Below are 24,647 nucleotides of genomic sequence, written 5' to 3' on the forward strand. Positions count from 1 at the left end.
CTTTCAGGTGACATTGTAATTAAGAAGTGGGCAGCATTCTCTCCCATAAATGCAAACAGACATATTTGTCTGAACAATTGGCTGAACAAGAAGTAGGACTGAGTGGACTTGTAGGCACTAAAGTTTTACACTGTTCCATTTTTGAGTGCAGTTATGTAACAAAAAAGTCTACATTTGTAAGTTGCACTTACACCATAAAGAGACTGCACTACAGTACGTGTCTGAGGTGAATTGAAAAATACTATTTCTTTTGTTTGCCATTTTTACAGTGCAAATATTGGTAAAAAAAAAATACACCTCTACCCCGATATAACGCGACCCGATATAACACGAATTCGGATATAACGCGGTAAAGCAGCACTCCGGGGGGGGGGGGGGACGGACTGCACGCTCCAGTGGATCAAAGCAAGTTCGATATAACGTGGTTTCACCTATAATGCGGTAAGTTGTTTTGGCTCCCAAGAACAGCGTTATATCGGGGTAGAGGTGTAATAATATAAAATGAGCACTGTCAACTTTGTATACTGTGTTGTAATTGAAACCAATATATTTGAAAATGTAGAAAAACATCCAAAAATATTTAATACATTTCAAATGGTATTCTATTGTTTAACAGTGTGATTACAACTGCAATGAATCGCGATTAATTTTTTAAATCATGATTAATTTTTTTGAGTTAATCACGTAAGCTAACTGTGAGTAATCGACAGCCCTAGTCATAACAAAAAAAAATTGAGGGATTCTCAGGAGCCTAAAAAGACATAAACAACAAAGCTATGTCTGAAGGCGGGTGGGAGACTACATCTAATACTTAAATAAATGAGTCAAAACATGGGTATTTTATACACGTTCTTAGCACTGTATGTATTTAACTATAATGTATAAATATGAAGCAGTTATTCAAAATCTAGTTTAGGAGCAGCTGTTCTGGATTTAAAGGCAGTCATTTACTCAAATGTTATAGACAATAAATAGTATTAAAGTGACTAACAGTCACTTCAAAGTTATTTAAATATTCTAACCCATGAAAGTACAGTATAGAAAGCATTTGAGAGGTCAAGATTAAATGGACTTTACTGGCGATGGAACTATTTTTTAATCATCCCTAGAAAGTCTCTTTCAAAAAAAGAGATGAGATATATTTGACAAGGCAGGATGGGAAAATTTACACGGCTGTTACCTGTACTATACCTTTTATTGATAAAACTGCCCTATTTCTGCTGCAAGTCTGTATTACTTTAAAAACAGACTGTATACTGAAATTATGAATTAAAGTGAAGTAGGTTGACTCTGAACTGACTGAGTGTTGCAGTGTTGTATCCTCTGACTATTTTTCTATTGTTAGCATCAAAATTTGTGCTGGGAATTTTAAGTAACTGTTCTTGCGAAAGTATGCCAAAATGATTATGTTGTACTTACCTGTTTTAAGGCCAAATTGCCAATTATTAGGTTCCACTTCTCAATGGGAGAATCCATTTTCCCAACATTTACCTTTACATGAGAAAAGTGAATTTTAGACATTTGGATTTAAATTTATGGTACCATTTATTAACTTTAAGGTTTAGTAGTAAAGTAAAGGTAAGAACATAAGAACAGCAATACTAGGTCAGACCAAAGGTCCATCTAGCCCAGTATCCCGTCTTCCGACAGTGGCCAATGCCAGGTGCTTTAGAGGGAATGAACAGAACAGGTAAACATCAAGTGGTCCATCCCCTGTCGCCCATTCCCAGCTTCTGGCAAACAGAGGCTAGGGACACCATCCCTGCCCTCCCTGGTTAGTAGACATTGATGGACCTATCCTCCACGAACTTATCTAGTTCTTTGTTGAACCCTGTTATAGTCTTGGCCTTCACAACATGCTCTAGCAAGGAGTTCCACAGGTTGACTGTGCGTTGTGTAAAGAAATACTTCCTCTTGTTTGTTTTAAACCTGCTGCCTATTAATTTCATTTGGTGACCCATAGTTCTTGTGTTATGAGAAGGAGTAAATAACTCTTCCTTATTTACTTTCTCCACACCAGTCATGATTTTATAGACCTCTATCATATCCCCTCTATCATAAGATGTGTATGATCATTCAGTTATCATACTAGAAAAACAGTACCTAGTCTTTAGATTAATACAAGTCAATAACATGCCTGTATAATTTCACTGAACACAATTGGTAATAAGATATAAGATACGAACAATATTTTACTTGAAAAGTTTTTCAAGAGGATTAATGCCTAAATTCAGCTATTTTAAAAGAATTAAAAATTAACCATATTTATATAGTGATGCGGCTGCTGTTCAGTTAAAATAGCATCTACAAAACTACCCTAAACTGATGGGGTTTGATGAACAAAAGTCTTGCCAATTAAGTGTTTCTCACACACTTTTTAGCCAATTACATAGTGACTGCTATTTAATTTCCACGAACATGCCCAAATACGCCAGCTATCAGATCAGTTGGCAGAAAAAAGAATTGTGTCAGTGTTTAATGTTTAAGGACAAAGTCAGTCTAAAATACCCCCAAGACTTTACACTCAATGGGCCTCATAATGTAAACATTTATGCATGCAACTTCCCTTCAGCAGAACTGCCTAAATGAATACAAATACATTTACAAAATCAGGTTCTATAATTAAGAGCAGAATTTGACCTCCCAGCTCTGGATTTACACCAATGCAACTACATTGCTGTAAATAATTTCACAATCCAGTTCTGAGGCTGGGACTTGAGAATATCCAATATATTTCAAATGAAACTTTTTTTAAAAAAACAACAAATCCCTTCATACAAGATCTTTCACAATATACTTCATATTTCTTTAATATTTATTTTTTTTGGTCAGAGCAAAAGGACTCATGCAATCACTGAACACTATCTGAGGACATTTTTAAAGACTTTTGAGCAAACTGGCCAGAAGGTCATGTTTTCTAGCAAAGATACTATGCGGCTTAAACTTTTTTTGAAGTTCATTAATTTATATACATGGGATAAAATATCACGAAAATTTCTAAATAAATTAATTAAAGCCCTGCTGTTTGGTTTTCCCAGCTGAATGTTTTTTAAGTTCTTAGTGCTGTTTCTTTTCTATTTTGCTATTATGCTGCTTGCTTTAGGTTTAGGAGGAATGTTGTAGATCAGAGGGAACACCCAGCTAAACTCACTAAAAGTTAATTATAAAGTACTTTATCACAACCTACAATACAAAGTAAATATGTTAGTGTTCAAAGTACACGCAGTAAACATCATAAATAATCCCATAGAGAAGTAGAGCTCCCAATTATTTCTTACTGGCATTCTTAATAAATACCTCTGCTAAACCAGTTGTATAATGAGTTATGGGTAAAACATGAGGAGTTTCTTCCTTAGTAGGAGTCCTTAAAAAACACCAAGGTTTGCCTGAGTGGACATTAACATCCTCTAGCAGTTTTAATTAATATAGGTGTTTTCCCTAGAATCTTGTGTTCTAATGCAGAACCCTAGCTATATTTAGTCCAGGTCTACACTTAACAGTATGGCTCTACCAGTACACCATGCTGAAAAAGCGTTCTTAGTGTGGGAACAGCTTATACTAGCAAAACTGCACATTTACTGGTACAGCTTATTTCACTTGGGGAGAGGAGAAGGAGGGTGGTTTGATGGAATAAACTACACTGGCAAAACCCTAGGGACTACTGCCAGCATAGCTATGTCAGTCACAAATCACACTTCATCCACACCCACTGACAGAGCTATGCCGGCAAAAGCTTTAGTGTAGACATGGCCTGAGATCTAGTTAGCCTGAATACTGCCAAGTGATGAAGTGGAAGTGAAATCTACTCAGATTTTAGAGAGGACCTGAAATAATATGCTTAAAAAAAAAGTCTCCTGTTTCAGACTGTTTGGGGGTTTTATGTGTGTTTTCAAATTATCCAGTCCAACATTACACACGTAAACCAGAGAAAGTATTAAGAGCTTAAGGGTACATCTACACAGCGAAAAAGACCCATGGTGGAGAGTCTCAGAGCCCAGGTCAACTGACTTACTCTCGTGCTGTAGGGCTAAAAATAGCACTGCAGATGTTTGGGTTTGGACTGGAGCCCAGGCTCTGAAACCTGGGCCCGAACATCTACACTGCTATTTTTAGCCCGCAGTGTGAGCCCTGAGACTCACCGCTATAGAGGTTTTTTTTTGTTTTTGTTTTTTTCCTGTAGACATATCCTAAGTCACCTTCCTTTGACTTCACATTGAATTTTGGGTTCTCGGCACTTCTCTGAATCAGTCTCTTAAATGACTATACTCTGCCAGCCAGAGCTTGGATTGGGTCAGTATACAAAGGTACAATATTCAGGTACCTTTCTGAAGCTCCTATCTTGTTCTCTAGAATCTTAGCTTTAATTTTTTTATAATGTCAGTCTCTAGCTGTTACGGTTGTGAAGAAAGCTTCCAAAATATAAACTAAGTGTAACCAATGCAAAGAGGGCCTGGTGAGTCTACGGAGAGCCTGCAACAAATTGCTCTGAGAGGTGTCAACTGTCCCATAAATCTCAGTGAGATAATAATTCAGATGCTCAATGATACTTTAAATGTCAACATTGTTAACTATTTCATTCTTCACATAAGAAGAGAGAGAGAATCATAGATCTGCATAATTTACTTTGAGTGATGTCTTTTTTGGTACCAGGAATGGGTGGTGTTCAGGAGATACCAACACATTTTCCCATCCTCCCCCCTCATGAAGCCTATGAGAACCCACTGGCATATTCAAACCCCACCAAAGGGGAGCCAAGGTCAAGGATCCCAGTAGAGCACAGAACATGCATGATCATATCTGGAACACTACTCAATCTGTGAGCAGTGTCTAATTTTGGTGACTCACATGGTAAAGATTATTTTGTGGATGGAGTTTGGAAGAGTAACAATTTTCCCCCTCACTAATTCAACCCTTGCTATGGGGACCTCCTGCAACAGGTAAATAAACTAAGCCAGGCTCTATTACAGAAAAATAATGTTGTCTTTTTATATTACAAGACATGTGAGAAGAGGGGAAAAAAATAAGATTACTTACTGCAGTTGATAGTCTAGATGCCAAGGTCATTTCCAAATTACCTTTGAGACCAAGTAGTGCAGGAACCAAGATAAAAACTTCAGTAACATTTCTGAACACTTCCCAGTGCTATTTAAAATACAGATAAAGAAAAAAAAATAGTTAAAAAAAAAGGATCCCTTCACATTCCACAACACTGTTTTAAGGGTGGTATAGTAGTCTGATCTCAACAGATTTCAGAACACCAGAGGTAAAGTTTACAAAAGTATCTAAGTCCCATTTTCCAAAATGACAGGCACTTAAGTCTCATTGAAAGTCAACCGCCATTTGGAAACTTTTCCTAGGTTAGTACTTGGGATAAGAGACCTCCACTAAAAACTTAGGATAAGTGTTGGCAGTTCAGGTAATGATACCCTTTTCTCTGAATGAGTACAGAACCAGCTTTCTTTTATGATGTTGAGGGTTCTCTGCTGCTGTCTTTTGGATGAGACAAATCTGGGTTCCTCGCTACGTCTTATCATTAAAGCATGCATCACACTTAGCCCTGGTCTACACTAGGAGTTGAGGTCGAATTTAGCAGCGTTAAATCGATTTAACCCTGCACCCCATCCACACGATGAAGCCCTTTTTTTCGACTTAAAGGGCTCTTAAAATTGATTTCTTTTCTCCACCCCCAACAAAGGGATTAGCGCTGAAATCGGCCTTGCCAGGTCAAATTTGGGGTAGTGTGGACGCAATTCAACAGTACTGGCCTCCAGGAGCTATCCCAGAGTGCTCCATTCTGACCGCTCTGGACAGCACTCTCAACTCAGATGCACTGGCCAGGTAGACAGGAAAAGGCCCGCAAACTTTTGAATCTCATTTCCTGTTTGGCCAGCGTAGCAAGCTGCAGGTGAGTGCAGAGCTCATCAGCAGAGGTGACCATGATGGAGTCGCAGAATCGCAAAAGAGCTCCAGCATGGACCGAATGGGAGGTACGGGATCTGATCACTGTATGGGGAGAGGAATCCATGCTATCAGAACTATGTTCCAGTTTTTGAAATGCCAAAACCTTTGTCAAAATCTCCCAGGGCATGAAGGACAGCGGCCATAACAGGGACCCAAAGTAGTGCCACATGAAACTTAAGGAGCAGAGGCAAGCCTACCAGAAAACCAGAGGCAAACGGCTGCTCCGGGTCAGAGCCCCAAACATGCCGCTTCTATGATGAGCTGCATGCCACTTTAGGGGGTTCAGCCACCACTACCCCAACCGTGTTGTTTGACTCCTTCAATGGAGAGGGAGGCAACATGGAAGCAGGTTTTGGGGATGAGGAAGATGATGAGGAGGAGGTTGTAGATAGCTCAAGCAGGTGGAGAAACCGGTTTTCCCGACAGCCAGGAACTGTTTCTCACCCTGGACCTGGAGCCAGTACCCCCTGAACCCACCCACGGCCGCCTCCCAGACCCGCCAGGTGGAGAATGGACCTCTGGTGAGTGTACCTGTTTAAACAGTATACATGGTTTAAAAGCAAGATTGTTTAATGATTAATTTGCCCTGGCATTCGCGGCCAGTACAGCTACAGGAGAAGTCTGTTAACATGTCTGGGGATGGAGCGGAAATCCTCCATGGACATCTCCATAAAGCTCTCCTGGATGTACTCCCAAAGCCTTTGCAAAAGGTTTCTGGGGAGGGCAGCCTTTTTCCGTCCACCATGGTAGGACACTTTACCACGCCAGGCCAGTAGCACATAGTCGGGAATCACTGCAGAACAAAGCATTGCACCATATGTTTGCTGGCGTTCAAACAACATCCATTCTTTATGTCTCTGTGTTATCCTCAGGAGAGTGATATCATTCATGGTCACCTGGTTGAAATAGGGTGCTTTTCTTAAGGGGACATTCAGAGGTGCCCGTTCCTGCTGGGCTGTTTGCCTGTGGCTGAAGAGAAATGTTCCCCGCTGTTAGCCACGTGGTGGGGGGAGGGGGAATGGGAGAGGGATTAGCCACGCGCTGAGGGGAGACAAAATGCGACCTTGTAACGAAAGCACATGTGCTATGTATGTAATGTTAACAGCAAGGTTTACCGTGAGAGAGTGTACCCATTGTTCTATCAAATGTGTCTTTTTAAATACCACTGTACCCTTTTTTTTCTCTCCACCAGCTGCATGTGTTTCAAGGATCACAGGATCTTCTCCTTCCCAGAGGCTAGCGAAGATCAGAAGGCGAAAAAAACGCACTCACGATTAAACGTTCTCTGAGCTCATGCTGTCCTCCCACACTGACAGAGCACAGACGAATGCGTGGAGGCAGACAATGTCAGAGTACAGGAAAGCACAAAATGAATGCGAGGAGAGGTGGCGGGCTGAAGAGAGTAAGTGGCAGGCTGAAGATGATAGGTGGTGGCAGCATGATGAGAGGAGGCAGGATTCAATGCTGAGGCTGCTGGAGGATCAAACTAATATGCTCCAGTGTATGGTTGAGCTGCAGGAAAGGCAGCTGTAGCACAGACCGCTGCTACAGCCCCTGTGTAACCAACCACCCTCCTCCCCAAGTTCCAAAGCCTCCTCACCCAGATGCCCAAGAATGCGGTGGGGGGGCCTCCGGCCACCCAGCCACTCCACCCCAGAGGATTGCCCAAGCAACAGAAGGCTGGCATTCAATAAGTTTTAAAGTTTTAAACTTTTAAAGTGCTGTGTGGCCTTGTCCTTCCCTCCTCCACCACCCCACCTGGTTATTCCCTCCTCCACCAACCCTCCCGGGCTACGTTGGCAGTTATCCCCCCATTTGTGTGATGAATTAATAAAGAATGCATGAATGTGAAGCAACAATGACTTTATTGCCTCTGACAGCAGTGATCGAAGGGGGGAGGGGAGGGTGGTTAGCTTACAGGGAAGTAGAGTGAACCAACGCAGGGGGGAAGTTTCATCAAGGAGAAACAAACAGAACTTTCACACCGTAGCCTGGCCAGTCATGAAACTGGTTTTCAAAGCTTCTCTTTTGCGCACCGCACCCTCCTGTGCTCTTCTAACCACCCTGGTGTCTGGCTGCACGTAACCAGCAGCCAGGCGATTTGCCTCAACCTCCCACCCTGCCATAAACGTCTCCCCCTTACTCTCACAGATATTGTGGAGCGCACAGCAAGCAGTAATAACAGTGGGAATATTGGTTTCGCTGAGGTCTAACCGAGTCGGTAAACTGCGCCAGCGCACTTTTAAACATCCAAATGCACATTCTACCACCATTTTGCACTTGCTCAGCCTGTAGTTCAGCTCCTGACTACTGTCCAGGGTGCCTGTGTATGGCTTCATGAGCCATGGCATTAAGGGGTAAGCTGGGTCCCCAAGGATAACTATAGGCATTTCAACATCCCCAACGGTTATTTTCTCGTCTGGGAAGAAAGTCCCTTCCTGCAGCTTTTGAAACAGACCAGAGTTCCTGAAGATGCGAGCGTCATGTACCTTTCCCGGCCATCCCACGTTGATGTTGGTGAAACGTCCCTTGTGATCCACCACTGCTTGCAGCACTATTGAAAAGTACCCCTTGTGGTTTATGTACTCCCCAGCTTGGTGCTCCGGTGCCAAGATAGGGATATGGGTTTCGTCTATGGCCCCACCACAGTTAGGGAATCCCATTGCAGCAAAGCCATCCACTATGACCTGCACATTTCCCAGGGTCACTACCCTTGATATCAGCAGATCTTTGATTGCGTTGGCCACTTGCATCACAGCAGCTCCCACAGTAGATTTGCCCACTCCAAATTGATTCCCGACTGACCGGTAGCTGTCTGGCGTTGCAAGCTTCCACAAGGCTATTGCCATTTGCTTCTCAACTGTGAGGGCTGCTCTCATCTTGGTATTCTTGCGCCTCAAGGCAGGGGAAAGCAAGTCACAAAGTTCCATGAAAGTGCCCTTACGCATGCGAAAGTTTTGCAGCCACTGGGAATCGTCCCAGACCGGCAACACTATGCGGTCCCACCACTCTGTGCTAGTTTCCCGAGCCCATAAACGGCGTTCCACGGCGTGAACCTGCCCCATTAGCACCATGATGCCCACATTGCCAGGGCCCGTGCTTTGAGAGAAGTCTGTGTCCATGTCCTCATCGCTCTCGTCACCGCGCTGACGTCGCCTACTCGCCCAGTTTCGCTTTGCCAGGTTCTGGTGCTGCATATACTGCTGGATAATGCATGTGGTGTTTAATGTGCTCCTAATTGCCAAAGTGATCTGAGCAGGCTCCATGCTTGCCGTGGTATGGCGTCTGCACAGGTAACCCAGGAAAAAAAGCGCAAAACGATTGCCTGCCATTGCTTTCACGGTGGGAGGGCCTGACAACATATACCCAGAACCACCCACGACAATGTTTTTGCCCCATTAGGCATTGGGATCTCAACCCAGAATTCCAATGGGCGGCGGAGACTGTGGGAACTGTGGGATAGCTACCCACAGTGCAATGCTCCAGAAGTCTACTCTAGCCTCGGTACTGTGGAAGCACTCTGCCAAGTTAATGCACTTAGAGCATTTTGTGTGGGGACACACACAATCGACTGTATAAAAACGATTTCTAAAAAACCAACTTCTATAAATTCGACCTAATTTCATAGTGTAGACATACCCTTATTGTAGGATTAAGGATGTAAAACCTTACGTTGGCCAAATAGTAATTCAGTTAGTGTCTGAAAGCCAATCAAGATCTTTTAATGAAAGGCACTGAAGTAATAACAACAACATATAATAATAATAATAAATAATAAAACAAAAAATCAAGATCTGTCTCCCTTTATTGATTCTGAGTTGCCTTAATATAGTCGGGGAAAGGCAAAGCTGATCTTTCAGTGAAGTGTGTCTAGTGATTACAGAAGGGGATTGGGAGCCTACATTCTATTTCTGGCTCTGCCACTGACATATTATATAATGTTGGGAAAGTCACCTAAGTCATCTGAAAAATATCAATCTCCCTTAAATAGTGTTGTGAGGGTTGATGAATTATTGTTTGTAAAGCTTTATGAGATCATCAAATTAAAGATATAACAGGACGTACAAAATAAACTAAACTGAGGTCATTCAACAATTTAAGTAACTTTACTCGTGAGTATTAAGATTTACAGATATACCCAAAGGAGATGCTAATGCAAGGGTGGGCAAACTATGGCCCAGTGGCCGCATCCGGCCCTTCAGACGTTTTAATCCGTCCCTCGAGCTCCCGCTGGGGAGTGGGGTCCGGGGCTTGCCCCACTCTGGCGTGCCAGCCAGGGACTTGCCCCACTCCACGCGTGCTGTGGCTCCGTGCAGGTCCCGGAAGCAAGGGCATATCCCCCCTCTGGTTCCTATCTGTAGGGCAGCCAGGGGCTCCGCATGCTGCCCCCACCCCAAGCACCACCCCTGCCATAGGCGGCGAGTTATATGGACCTATGGTGCCCGTGCTCCACCAATATTCAGGAATGTAGGCCCGGCTCCACCAATGTTTAGGCTTATATTTTCAGAGCCGTCCCGTCCATAGGATGGACCAGGGCAACCGCCCCAAGCCCCATGCTCTGGGGGCCCTGCGCTTCAGGGGCATCTGGGGGGGGGGTTGTGAGGGGCCTGGCTCCAGCAGCAGTGAGGGAGCCAGCCCCAGCCTGCCCCGCCTCTTCCTGCTCCAGCTCTGACCCCGCCCCACCTCCACTCCACTCCTTGCCCCAAATCCCTGCTCCACCTGTTTCCGGCTTCTGCCCCCTCCCCCAAGCAACGCCAGGAGCCGGCAGTGGGCGGGCTGGGGCCAGGTTGCTCGCTGCTGCTGGCACCAGGTCCCCCGCTAACCTCGCAGGCCGCCCTGGACCCTGCATAGCCCTGTAACATGGGGCTTCCCAAAGCACAGGGCCTGGAGCGGTTGCCCCGGTCTGTCCTATGGATGGCACGGCTCTGCTTGGACCTATTCTGGGCACCACCAAAAATTATACAAACCTGGTGCCCATGATCCCCCGCAGCTCCCATTGGCTGGGAACCATGGCCAATGGGAGCTGCAGGGGCAGCGCCTGCGGAAGGGTCAGCACGCCGAGCCGCCTGCTGCACCTCCGCGTAGGAGCCAGAGTGGGGACATGCCGCTGCTTCTGGGAGCTGCTTGAGGTAAGCACCACCTGGAGCCTGATACATTGTCTTCTCATTTTTAAAAAAATAAAGGTTGAACTGAGGTAGTTAGAACATTCTGTCTGTCCTGTTCTTTGTGAACTTAATGAATTAGAAAGTGCCATCAAGTGCACCAAGTATACAACTGAAAAAAAGAAAAGGAGTACTTGTGGCACCTTAGAGACTAACAAATTTATTTGAGCATAAGCATCCGATGAAGTGAGCTGTAGCTCACGAAAGCTTTTGTTAGTCTCTAAGGTGCCACAAGTACTCCTTTTCTTTTTGCGAATACAGACTAACATGGCTGCTACTCTGAAACTGAAAAAAAATTATCCTCTAATCTCTGTCAATTATAGTAATCTGAGGTATGGTTCATAACAATAAGTATAATATTCAGCCTGAAGCTGATGACATCCTTTTAAGTCACTCAGATTCCAGTCTGACAAAGACTCGAGCTGTGTGCATAATTTTATGCAAATGAGTATTCTTGGGCCTTGTCTGCACAAGGAAGTTGTACCAGTTTAACTAAATTTGGTTTTTAAATCCATGTATTTAAACCAGTTCATATACTTATTTGAGCTAAATCAACATAAACCAATTGTAAACTGATGTGTGTGTCCAGAGAGGGCTTTGTACCAATTTAACTAAATGGATTTAAAAAAAAAATTTTAATTAAACTAAGGCTACTTTTGTGTTTAGACAACACTAAGACTACATATGTGCGTGGAGTTATGTACATGCTTAAATCTTTGCAAGATCAGGGGTTTAATCTTAAGGAAGGCATTGTAGATATCTGAGTTTAAAGAAAATTTAGGGTTTTTTTCTGGTTTAAATTTTGTTTTGAAAATATGTTCTCTACTTAAAAACGACTTGACTGAGTTTAAACTATATATTGTAGTGACACCGTATAAGGAAGCAATAGTATTTGCATACCAGTTTTGGTTTCCTTTTACTGGTTTACAAGACTGTCATTTTCTTTAGTGTAATTACATCCTGACTGAACTTTTGATTCTCAGCTTTATTTGCTCTAATATTTGAGACCCTGAACAACAGAGTGTCCTTTTCTTTGTCATTATGTGCACTTTCTGGATTCTCAAATAATACTTAGTTTCAAATACAAATAAATCTACATTTTTCCCTTGGAGGTAAGGAATTCAGTGGATTCATATCTGTTAAAACAGATTTCTGTTAACTCTAATTGCACAGAGAGAGAGCAAGAGAGGGAAGTGGTTACGTTTTTATTTATAAAGAATTTCTGAAACTCTACCACAAAGAAACTCGACAGAAAATAAAACAAAATAGTCCTTAAGAAAGGAGGAGAAGACAAGGAACTGAGCTAGTCCTTTCTTAGGTTTTAGCTTCCAGTGAACTTTTTTCAAATATTAATGTACAAAGGAACATTGCATAAACAGTTAGCTGTGAACCACATGACTATAATTCCACTGAAGTGCTGCTGGTGACATCTTCAACTCAAGAGCAAAACTAAGGTTCAGTCTTACAACCTTCATCTATTTCAGTAATCATCAGTTACAAGAATACTTCAGATTAGGAGCCTGAAGCTATGTGGAAATTCAGCTTTCAAAACTGAGAGTCAGTCTATTTTATCTTAGTCTGAACACCCACCATCAGTTGGGGCTCTTTCCTCAAACCAGTGGGATCTAGCCCTGGTTAATCCTGACATAATTCCATCAAGTGCAGAGTACTAGAGGTGTAAGCTTCGGCCCTGTCTATACTATTAAAGTTAGTGTGTAGTTTTGATACAGGCACACAATAATAGATTATTTAAGAACCATACACTCACCTCCACATACTTCAAATACTCTAAAGCAGTGGTTCTCAACCTCTCCAGACTACTGTACCTAGGGTGACCAGACAGAAAGTGTGAAAAATCGGGACGGGGTGAGGGGTAATAGGTACCTATGTAAGAAAAAGCTCCAAAAATCGGGACTGTCCTCATAAAATCAGGACATCTGGTCACCCTAACTGTACCCCTTTCAGGAGTCTGATTTGTCTTGCGTACTCCAAGTTTCACCTCACTTAAAAACTACTGCTTACAAAATCAGACAATACACAAGTGTCACAGTCACTATTACTAAAGCTGCGAGTCTTTCACAGAGGTCACAGAAGTCACAGATTCTGTGACTTTCTGGGACCTCCGTGACTTCTGCAGCGGTCGGGGGGGGCTGGCCCGGGGGCTGCCTGAGCAGCTCAGGCAGCCCAAGGGCCAGTCGCACTGGCCATTGCTCAGGTCATCACGTCTCGCCTCCCCCAACAGCAGCAGGAATTTGTGTATGGGAGGGGGCTCAGGGCTGGGGCATGTGAGGGGTGAAGGCTCCGGTCAGCACTTACCTCGGGGGGCAACTGGAAATGGCAACATGTCCCTTGGCTCCTAGGCAGAGGTGTGACCAGGCAGTTCCTGGCCAATGAGAGCTGCGGAGCTGGCCTTGGGGTGAGGGTAGCATGCAGAGCCCCCCTAGCCGCGCCGCTGCCTAGGAGCCGAGGGACATGTCACCACTCACAGGGAGCTGCACAGAGCCAGGTAGGGAGCCTACCTGCCCCACCAAACCCCTCCCTCAGCAGCAGTGGGGGTCCCGGGCCATGCACCACAGCCTCTCCACCCCAGCAGCGGCGGGGGTCCCAGGCCACCCCCCTGCCTCCCGCTCCTCGCCAGCACCCGCAGCGCCCTTGGGCTGCCCCCCGCCCCAGAGCACCCAAGATTTAGTAAAGGATATATAGAACAAAATCATGGACGGGTCATGGTCCGTGAATTTTTGTTTACTGTCCATGACCGGTCCATTACTTTTACTAAAAATACCGGTGCCTAAAACGTAGCCTTAACTATTACTGAAAAACTGCTTACTTTCTCATTTTGTCAATATGAAATTCTATTTTGTACTGACTTTGCTAGTGCTTTTGGTGTAGCCTGTTGTAAAATTAGCCAAATATTTAGATGAATTGATGTACCCCCTGGAAGACCTCTGAGTACCCCCAGGGGCATGCGTACCCCTGGTTGAGAACCATTGCTCTAAAGAACCCTGGAACGAGCTCCATATCATTCCATATGTACCTTTATAGATTGTATGAAATGAAGCAGGGCTTTAATACTGATCTCTACATACCATATATATCCTCACAGATCATATTCCACATAAATTTCCACAGGATCTCACATATATTGATGTGGGTCATACAAGAAAGCTAGGTAAAGTGAGAAATTTCTACTCAACTTTACTACCATGCATACATACAGAGCCTATAGGAACACTGAGCATTCAAACACTGAATGAGAACTTCCATTCAGCTATACGTGCAAACATGCATCAATACCAAGAGAATTTTGAACCAACACCCATGTGGACAATCACAGTCTACACACCCTAACGGGAGAACAGGAAGTCTGAACCCCAAAGAATAAGCAATTGAATCAACTGGTTGTATACAATGTTATTGTGTTTATGTCGAGTAGTGTCTTTTTATAAAATTTTATGATGTTCTGAACTTAGTGATCATGATGAGATATGTATACACTCTGTGCTTATGTCTTTATGTATATAAAAACTCTGCTCATAATCAGAGCTGCAATATTCAGCTAACCCTTGCTTCCACGTTGCCACAGAGGGGATCCAGCATTCACAGACAACCCTCAGCCTTCAAGATTGTCGCTCCCTTTTGGATGAAGACTTCTGTTTGAAGCCTCCTTTTAAAAAGGACTTTCTCCCTTTTTTTTTCTTCCCCCTCCTCTCTTCCAGCATGGTGACTCATAGTTAGAGTGACCATATTTCCCAAAGGGAAAATGAGACACCACACAGGGCTGGCGCGAGCTGCTTTCCCGAGCCCTGCCCCATCTCCCCACTCTGTGCATGGGGCTGGCCCATTCCCAGCTCCCTCTATTCCTCCGGCACATGGGCTGGCTCGTGCCCTGCCCCCCCTCTCTCCCACACACATGGTGCTGATCCGAGTCGCTGGCCTGAGCCCTGCTTCCCCCATGCCCAGAGCTCTCATCCAAGCCCAGCCTACTCACCATGTGGGGCTGGCATCGCTGATCACTCAAACCCTGCCTGCCCCCTGTGTAGCTGGTGTTGCTGCGTTCTCAAACCCTGACTCCCACCAGATGGCTGGCATCGCTGCTCACTGGAACCCTGTTTCTCCCCACCCCGCAGGGCTGGCATTACCACTCGCCCACGTGTATGTTCCTCTGTGCCCCGCTAGGGGTGCGCACCCCACTTTTGGGGCAAAAAAATGGGGCAAACTCTTTTGGCAAGAGCAAATGGGATAAACGCACACTTTTGCCAAAAAAGTCAGGACGGCCGGGACAAGGCTTAAAAAAGGGACTGTCCCGACCAAAAATGGAAGTATAGTCAGTCAATCTACTCATGGTTATTTAAAGTGGAGAAATTTTATGGACCACCATCTTTCTTTTTACAATGTTATGTGCTTTGAGTTAGTCTCCCCTGGTTAGGGAGGCAACCCCTCCCTGCCTAGTTGACCAGTGCCCTGTTGTGAGGTGGAGCTGAATGCTGCAGCGCAAATTATGAGCACGGTTTTCTATATACATAAATAAGCACAGTGTGTATACATATCTCACAATGACCACCAAGTTCAGAACACCACACACTATCATAAAAGACACGACTTGACATATTTGTACACACAACATTGTATGCAACCAGTTGATTCAATTGCTTACATTGGGTTCAGATCTCCTGTTCTTCCCTTGGGGTGTCTGGACCCTGATTGTCACAAGATGCATTAAGTAATTTTTAAAACCTTTATGATTCAACCAATATCTGCATTTGTACAGCACCTTGCATAATAAGATCCTGTCCCATGACTAGGACTCATAGGTGTTATTGCAATACAAATAAATAAAAATACTAATAAATAGGTTGTCTCCAGACAGCTGTGACCTAGTGACCATACCCCTGGCAAATTTCAAATGTCTATCACTTTCTATTAAAGCACAAGAGCTGTTAAACATTTGTAATACTGTATTACTCTCTTCCTACTCAGAATTGGCTGAATGTCAGTGACTACAAAATAAAGCAGTATGTACTGCCACACTAGAATGCATTAGGAAAATTTCTTCAATTATCTAACAAAAACCATGTAAAGTGAATACCAACCTGCACAATATCCAAAACCATACCAGCAGAAACAGTTCCAAATCCTGCTAACAAAAATGGTACAAGTATCTGTAATGCCATAATACTACTGGACTCCTTTGGCTGCTTTCTGCTCCTTTCCACAATGGCATCTTCATCACCATCACTAGACAAGTTGTCATCCTGCAATATGGCATCTGTTTCTGACGTGTCCATCCCATCACAATAATTATAACTGGCAAAGTCATCATACTTTGGACTACAGCTAGATGGACTGTGTCCGTTACTACCATGAAAAGCTGGTTCTGAGAAGTGATGGTACTCCATGTGTTGATCCGATCTAACATTAAAATTGTGTCCTGTGTGTTGTAATCCATCTTGCCAGACACCATTCACTTTTTTATGTCGCTCTTCCTGCTTTTTGTGGTAAACAATTGGAACCATACTCAACAGCAGGTTCAGAAACTTGTCAGACTGAATTGTATTAAGATTTATAGTCCAATTTACAAAACTTTCTCCACCATAAGCTTTACCATTTATTTTGGTAGTGGTAGATCTTCCTTTACAGTTAGTCATAGTGTTACAAAAATACTACGGGGAAGATCACTGTTCTTTAAACTTCAGTGAAGAAACACAGCAGATGAGTCAACAACAGCCACACAATCATTGATTTTAAAATCAAATAAATCAAATGTAGAAAATGTTACGTAGAAAATGTCCTTTTCATGGATCTTAGATCTTGAGCAATTCCACAACCGAGTTTGGATCTGGAAAAAAAAAATTCAGTAGTTTGATTGTGTGTATGTATCTATTATTATTATTAAAACAAATAGAAAAGATATATGAAAGCCTACATTCTCATGTTACTACTGTATCATATAGGGCAGTGACATGAAGGAATTTGAATCCAGTTTGGTCCTTCATAGGCTAAGAAGCAGAAATGACTCAAAACTCTTGATGGTGGGGGGGGGCATGTGACTGCCCCATGCATCACCTCTGGCCCCTTTCCCACTCCCCCTGCACCTCCCACACCCGGTCCAAGCCAGCACCACCTTGCCCCTACTCCCCTCATAGCTCCTTCCTCACTTCTCCCATCGCCTCCCCACTGCAGGCATTGGCCAGAGTGGGCTCTGGACACCTACTACTGAGCAGGTAACTGAGGCTGCAGGCGAGGAAGGGATGGGACTCAGAGGGCTTCCCCACACTCTCTCTGGCAGAGCTGTGCTGCCAGCCCCATCTCACTTCCCTGCTCTGGGTGCCTCACAGAGGAGCTCAGTGGGAGCACTAGGTGCAGGTGCCTTTCCCAGGCATGTCCCCCTCAGCCGCACTCAGCCAGACTCTCACCCTAGCAGAAATCTGGGGGGACATATGACCCCGCGTGCCTCCCTCCCACATGTCGCCTCTGATGAGAAGGAAGAGGTTAGGATAAACCTCTAAATTCTTGGATTGCATTGAACTGTTACTATAATGGTGCCTGGTTGAGTTGGCTGGGAAGCAGTCCTGCTGAAGGTTTGTGTCGTCAAAATAAGCTATGTCAACATCCTGGTGGAAAGATGAGCAGGGATATACCTGGTAGATGGCTTATGCTGCACCTTGTACAAGAATGAACCTTTGGAAGGAGTGGGGTAACAACAGTAGGAGAGGAGTTGGAGAAGAAGGAAAATGGCCAGCCCAGTGATTTAGTAGTGGGTCAAGGAACTATCATATAGGAAAATTTTATTTTTGATATCTAGCCTGGTCCTTTGTTTCTGGGACTTTGTGGGAAGCAAATGGCTTGAATCTACCTCTGGTGATCCTTCTGGCTGACATAGATATAACAACAAGCAGCTCTGAATGAAGCTAGGCCATGCCTGCCTCACCTGGCCAAACATGAGATTGAGGAAGATCAGAGAGAAATAGCAGGGATCATCAGTGTTTGCAGGTCCTCGAGAGGGAAATGATGTTGGGGAAAATATGGATTTTTATGAAGCCAGGAGGATAAACCCAAGTTCCTGACCTAGCTGTTCAGCCCATAAGGATCCTTATTTTCAGGTGGTAAGCCTCAAGAAAACATTTTGAGTTGGTGAGGCCTTATCAGTTGATTGTCCACACCACTATGCCAAAATGACAAACCACTATCGATTTCTAAAATTTAACACAATGCTCATTTAAAACCTGACTTACTGAAGTTATTATTAGCCAAACACACAGATTAAGATAGGTATAATTCAATGTTTGTATGCTTAAGTAAGTGTATGGTACATATTTTCATAATGTTAGATGTACAGTATATGTATTATAAGAGAAGATCTTTTTAAAGAAAGTTGCAGACTTTGCTTTGTAACAGTTTAACTGAACATATATGCCAGTAACAACAACTGGATGTAAAACAGAGCAACAAGTTTAGTTCTCGTTTGCAGCTTAACAAACAGCTATGCAAACAACTGTTGCTATACGCAGAAGCAACATAAGCCATTCTTTAGAGTGTCGTTATGGTCAGAAAAATTACAAATGTTACCAGTGTTATGCATCAACCAAACTGCAGCTCAGCCTGATTTTAGAATACTTATTGTTGATGATTAATGGCTTTGGGTACTATTACAATGGAAAGTCACTTTTGCAGTCAACGAGGCAATCTAGTTTTCTGATTAAAAAATCTCCAGTAAGTGTACTTCACCGTGCAGTTTATAAAAAATTAAGAGAAAGGTTAAAAATCCTATTCTACCTCCCCACTCTCTTTTTTGAGGGGTGAGGAACAGGGAAAAAAAAGAGAAGAAACTGACATCTCATGCCTCTTTTTTTCCATATTATTTCTCTTCATCTGTAAGATATTTACAAAGGAGGCTGCACATTTTACAGTTATATCTCCTTTCCTCTTACAAGTTCTGTTACCAACTCAGCTACTGACTTCTTGTCTAATCTTGACACATCACTTAGGCCAGAGTTTTACCTAACTTGAAACACTTAGGACCTTAGTCTCAGAGCTACTGAGCACCTGTACCTCTCACTAACTACAACTGGAATCAGACACTTTTGAAAGTTTGGGCCTTAACATCTGTGTACCTCAGTTACCCAATCTGTCAAACTGCAATAATACTTATCTTTGTAAATCACTTAGAGATGGTCTCATGAAAGCCACTGCGGAAGTGCAAAATACAATCATAACCTCCAGCTGCACTCAGAGCAGCCAGTACCTTCTGGGGATCTGAGTGCTGTGTCTCCCATAGCTTTGGGGACTCATATTTCTCTCTAGTCAAAAGCACTCATACAATATTCATACCAACATTTCTATATTTACCTTTTTAAGATTTGTTTAATCATCCATACATATAATTAGATACAGTTAAAAAAAGATTAATGTAATAACCAGTAACAGTGAAACCCAGAAAGAATCTCCAGCAGATACCGATAAGATCTTGGCATTTTGAATCTTCTTATTTTATTCACTGTAAATCAGTGGCAACTAATCATTGTATAATTTGAGGATAGTGGAAATTCTCTGAGATTACCAGATGATATTCTAATTGACAACTGTAAACTTTACTTCAGGTTAGAACACAGCTTAATTTTTCTTCTAACTTCTCATTCAAGCCTCACCAATAAACAGATTCTGCTTTTGGAAAATAATTAACAATTCTGTTGATTATGTACAAGACATAAAAAAACAAAAAATTCAACTAACTCTTCCATATTATAGTTTTATAATGACTATGTAGTGTTAAAAGGAGTAAGAATATATGGTTCTTATATATAAGCAGAGCAATTACAGGGATGTGACTTTTACATTGTAACTTTTCTGACATTGTTGACAACACAAAGGGATCACTTACACATTTAATATATAAGCCATAAACATGGCTACACTGAATTCCTTTAGACATCCCCATGATGAGGAACGCAAATAAGCTCACCTAGTTCAACAGTAATTGAAGCATTTACTTCCAAAATCCAGCATCTGCTCCTGATGAAGTTGAGAAAATTGTAGTTCATAAAAGTATGAACCAACCTCATGTTATAGCCCTACAGGTTAAAATAAGGTCACAGTGCAAATAGATGCTATTGAGGCCAGCACGCCATTAGTAGAGTGAGCCTTTGGACACTCAAACACAAGGTCATCAGCAGTCATATTATGACATGACACTTTTACATCCTTTGAGCCAAGATGACTTCACCCTTAAATGTTTCTCCAGAGCCCACAAATACTAACTTTCTAAACAGCTCTTAACATCAAAGGTATGTAAACTAATCTTTTCAGGATGACTATGGAGATTTGTCTAAAAGACAGGCAGTTGTACTGGCTAATCAAAATGAAAATCTGATATTACTTTTGTCAGAAATTTGCGGTGGTGGGGGGCAAGACAGGCCTAAGTGCCACCTTGTCTTTCTGGAGTATAATATAAATTGGAAAGGCCATCAGGGTCTGAAGCTCTGAAACCATCCTGGCTGAAATAATGGTCACCAGAAATGAGGCCTTCAGTGAGAAGTGCAAACTCTTAAGGGATATTCCATGAGTTTTGTTCATATCAAATGCAAGTCTCAAGGCTCACTAGACTCCCAGATGGGAGGGTATGAGATTGTAAACTTAAAAAAAAAAATTTCACCAGAAGTGCACTCCCCTCTCTCTGCCCCTTCCCCCTCCGCCATCTTATAACCAGATTGAAGTTATACCTTGACATAACTGCCTCTCAAAGCCAGATATGTTCCTTGGATCCAAGCAAATTCAATTACTGGGACTCTAGATCCCCAAGGGCCAAAGTCACCTTCTTAGCTGTAGATTTCTCACTTGGAGCAGAAACTTTGAATGACTCTGAGGTAGAGAAATAATTTCAATTCCTCCATAGGAACCTGGGATAAGGAATCAGGGTTTCTGATCACAGAAACATCAGAGACCAGATGTTTCCAGAGTCTTTCTAGCCATCTCCAACATATCCTGACTGTTAGAAAACAGCTCTTTATCCCAAAGAGCTATTGAGTTCTATATATGCAGTTCTACAGCATCAAGACATTATGTCAATAACAGGGGGACAAAAAACTATGTTTTTACAGAGTACAGGGAAGTGGGAGCAGATTGGATTTGTTGGGGTGTTTTATCAGGGGTGAGAGGGCAGGTCAAACTCAAATTTAGGACTCTCTCTCTAACTGCTTCAAATCCTGCATCTTGGCAGGGGGTTACACTAGATGACACTTGTGGTCCCTTCTAACCCTATGATTCTATGATGCAAGGTGGCTCTTGCCAAGACAACAACAGTTGAGTCAGACACTTCAGTACCTAAGAAGAGCTGAGGTTCTGTGAGAAGAAATATTTTCACTTATCAACTGATAGGCTGCAGTTTCAGCGCACCATCATGCTGACCAATATTCTCTCACTGTTTCTTTGTACTCCGTTGTCTGTCTGTATCCATCAGTTGTCTCTTGTCTTATACTTAGATTCTAAGTTCTTGGAGCAGGGAATGTATTTTTGTTCTGTATTTCTACAGCACCTAGCTGAGTGCGGTCCTGATCCATGATTACCTAGGTGCTAAGGTAGTAACAACAATAATATACTTGCTAATATACTCTGCTGTTTTTGTCATGTCAGCCATACTAAGCTGTACCCTTCACAACACATATGTAAAAATGTCTAGGCACTATAACTGGCTTCTGTGGCAATATTTGCAATTAAATAATTATTACTACTGTAGCACCTACATAATCATGGACCAGGACACCATTGTGCTAGGTGCTGTACAAATACAGAACAAAAATACAGTCCCTGCTCCAAAGAGCTTATGATCTAAATATAAGATAAGAGACAACCAATGGATACAGAAAAATGAGGGACTACAAGGAAACAATGAGAGAGCATGATAGGCTGTAGTCTCAGCACAACAGCAGTATACCGATTGTCAAATTTTCTGTAGGCATGATGACAAAGGAGAGTTTGAAGGAGGAATTTAAAGGAGGATAATGAGCTTTATGGGGAACAGCTCCCAACTGTGAGGGGCAGCATGGGAGAAAGAGCTGGTGGCTAGACATCCACAAGGAGATGTCAGAGAGACTGGATGAGATTTTTAGTTTGGATAGAAGAGACAGGTCTGGAATAGAGAGAGATCTGAGAGATTTCAGCATAAAGATGGTGGTTGAATTTGTGTTTGCAGATGAGATTACCCATAGATAAGATGTAGAGGGAGAAGAGAAGGAAGCCCTGAGGAACCCCGCACAGAAAGCTGGAGGTGGGCGGGGAGAGGGAAGATCCTCCCAAGGACACACTGAAAGAGTGATTAGAGACGTAGGAGGAGAACCAGGAAACTACAGAGTCAGGGAAGCCAGGCCAGGAAAGATATCAAGAAAATGATGATCATGGTGCACTACACTGAAGGTGGCTGAGAGGTATAGGAGGAGGAGCATGGAATACTGGTTCTGAGATATTGATAGGAAGTGTTCATTAGAGACCTTAATGAGAGCAGTTTCAGTGGAGATCAAGGGTCAGATTAGAAAGGATCTAGGACAGATTTAGAAGAATAACTCCAGCCAGTGATTGTAAACAGTGTGTTTAGTGAGCTTGGAGATGAGAGGGAGACAGGAGTTGGGCCAGTAATTAGAGAGGTAAGTGGGGTCAAGGGTAGGTTTGGGGAGCTTTCTGGATTTTTTAAAATGAGAGAGTCTAAAGCATGCTTATACTTATGGGGAGTCAGAAGAGAGTGAGTAGAAGAGTAAGGCAGGAGATAAGAGTGGGAACAAGGGAGAGGGTCACTGGGGCAAGTGGAAGGGCTAGAGGAGAATGTGACAGGGGAAGAGTAGGAGATAGAGTTGTAGGAAAAGAAGGCAAGCCAAGGGGAGGAGGAAAGACATGTTGTATTTTATGCATTTTCTGTTGGAAGAAATTGGTGAGATTCTGTACAGAGAAAGAGTGGAGCAGAAAGAGGAGGATTTGACGAGTGAGTCAAAGGTGGTGAGAAAGCAGTGGGGATTGCAAGTGTGGGATTCAATTAAGTTGGAGAGTAAAGTTGTTTAGCAAGAAAGATGGCGGAACTGAAGGAGAATGAGTTTGTAGTAGAAGAGGAAGTCAACGTGGTTACAGGATTTCTATCAGAGACGTTCTGCCATGCAAAAGCAGGAGTTGAGGAAGCGGACATTGGAGGTGATCCCAGGGCCTGGCAGTGTGGTCCTTGAGATGTGAATGAGGCAAAAGAGTCAAGGATGGACAGTGAAATATGGAAAGAATCAACCACCATATCAATGGCAGAAAGGAAAAAGAGAGCTGAGCATAGATGAGAAGTCATCAACACTGATGGACTGGAAGTGACGGAATAGCCAAGTGAAAGGTGGTGGGGAGGATGGCTGATGTGGGATGCTGAAAGAGACCAACTGAGGGTTGGAGAGGGGGAGCTCATCAACAGAAATAGCGAGAGAGCTATGTTTGGTGAAGACCAAGTCAAGTGAACGACCCTTTCGGTGAGTGGGAGAATGGAACCAGAGATTCAGGTCGAATGAAGAGGTGAGGTTGAGGAAATGTGTAACTAAGGAGTCAGGTGAGTCACCAACATGGAAGCTGAAGTCACCAAGGATGAGTATGGGAGATTGTGATGTGAGAAGAGAGCCAGGAGTCGAAATCAGAGAGGAAAGCTAATAGGAAGGAGTTGGGTGGACAGAAGATGAAAGCAACATGAAGGAAGAGAGGAGAGAAGAGTTGGGTGCATTGCTGTTCAAAGGAGGAGAAAGAGTGATAAGAGGAAAGAAGAAGGGATTAGCAGGGGCAGGAATGGGAGAGGGGAAGCCTAATACCCCCACCACTGTCTGATCCAGGGCAGGAAGTATGAGTGAAGGAGAGACCTCCATAAGAGAGGGCAGCTGCAGAGGCAGTGTCGGATGAAGGAATCAAGGTCTCTGTGAGAGCCAGGAGCTGGAGGGAGTGAGATATACAGAGGTTGTGGATGGCTATGATCTTTAGAGATGGAGTGGGAATTCCCGAGATAGCAAAAGGAGGAGAGTGAGGAGGGAGGGGCATGGGTGTGAGGGTAGGAATCATGATGGGAAGGGTGTGGTAGGTGGAATGGTGTGGGGGGAGGGGGCCCAATTTCAGAGGTGAGGAGAAAGCTGCAGATGTGGAACATAAGATGTGCGAATGGGAGGAAGGGGGGAGACGATCAGGGTGGAAAGGGGAAAAGGAGATTAGATGGTGGGAACTTTTACTGTACGGGGTAAGAGCACTAGCACGGGCAAATGGAGCTGGCGGGGGGGAGGGAAAGGAGGAAGACAGATGCTATGATATAGAAGAGGAATGTGGTGAGAGACACGGAAGAGTGGCAGATGGACAAGATCACAAAACAAACAAAGCATACCACATGCTAGTCACAGAGCTCCTGGCTGATCCAGAAGCAAAGTACTGTTATTTCCTGAATAGTGGAATGCATCACGTCTAAAGATGACCATAGCTCATGATCAATGTCTGCCACTAAATTAAATATTAATGTCTACAGCCTCATGAGCACACACA

At 43.4% G+C, this 24,647-nt stretch overlaps 1 protein-coding gene across 1 annotated transcript in view; it reads right to left on the reverse strand.

The window, feature by feature from the left end:
• SLC41A2 (solute carrier family 41 member 2) overlaps positions 1–24,647 on the reverse strand; it is a 91,488-nt gene that overhangs the window by 60,845 nt on the left and 5,996 nt on the right. The window contains exons 2-4 of the mRNA XM_074940911.1: positions 16,214–16,959; positions 5,035–5,142; positions 1,420–1,491 (exon numbers count right to left, since the gene is read on the reverse strand). Of these exons, the coding sequence (XP_074797012.1) occupies positions 1,420–1,491; positions 5,035–5,142; positions 16,214–16,768 (735 nt within the window). The 5' untranslated portion in view covers positions 16,769–16,959. The remainder of the gene's footprint in view (positions 1–1,419; positions 1,492–5,034; positions 5,143–16,213; positions 16,960–24,647) is intronic.

Source organism: Natator depressus, chromosome 1 (genome assembly GCF_965152275.1).
Source record: "Natator depressus isolate rNatDep1 chromosome 1, rNatDep2.hap1, whole genome shotgun sequence".
In the NCBI taxonomy this organism is placed as follows: Eukaryota; Metazoa; Chordata; order Testudines; family Cheloniidae; genus Natator; species Natator depressus.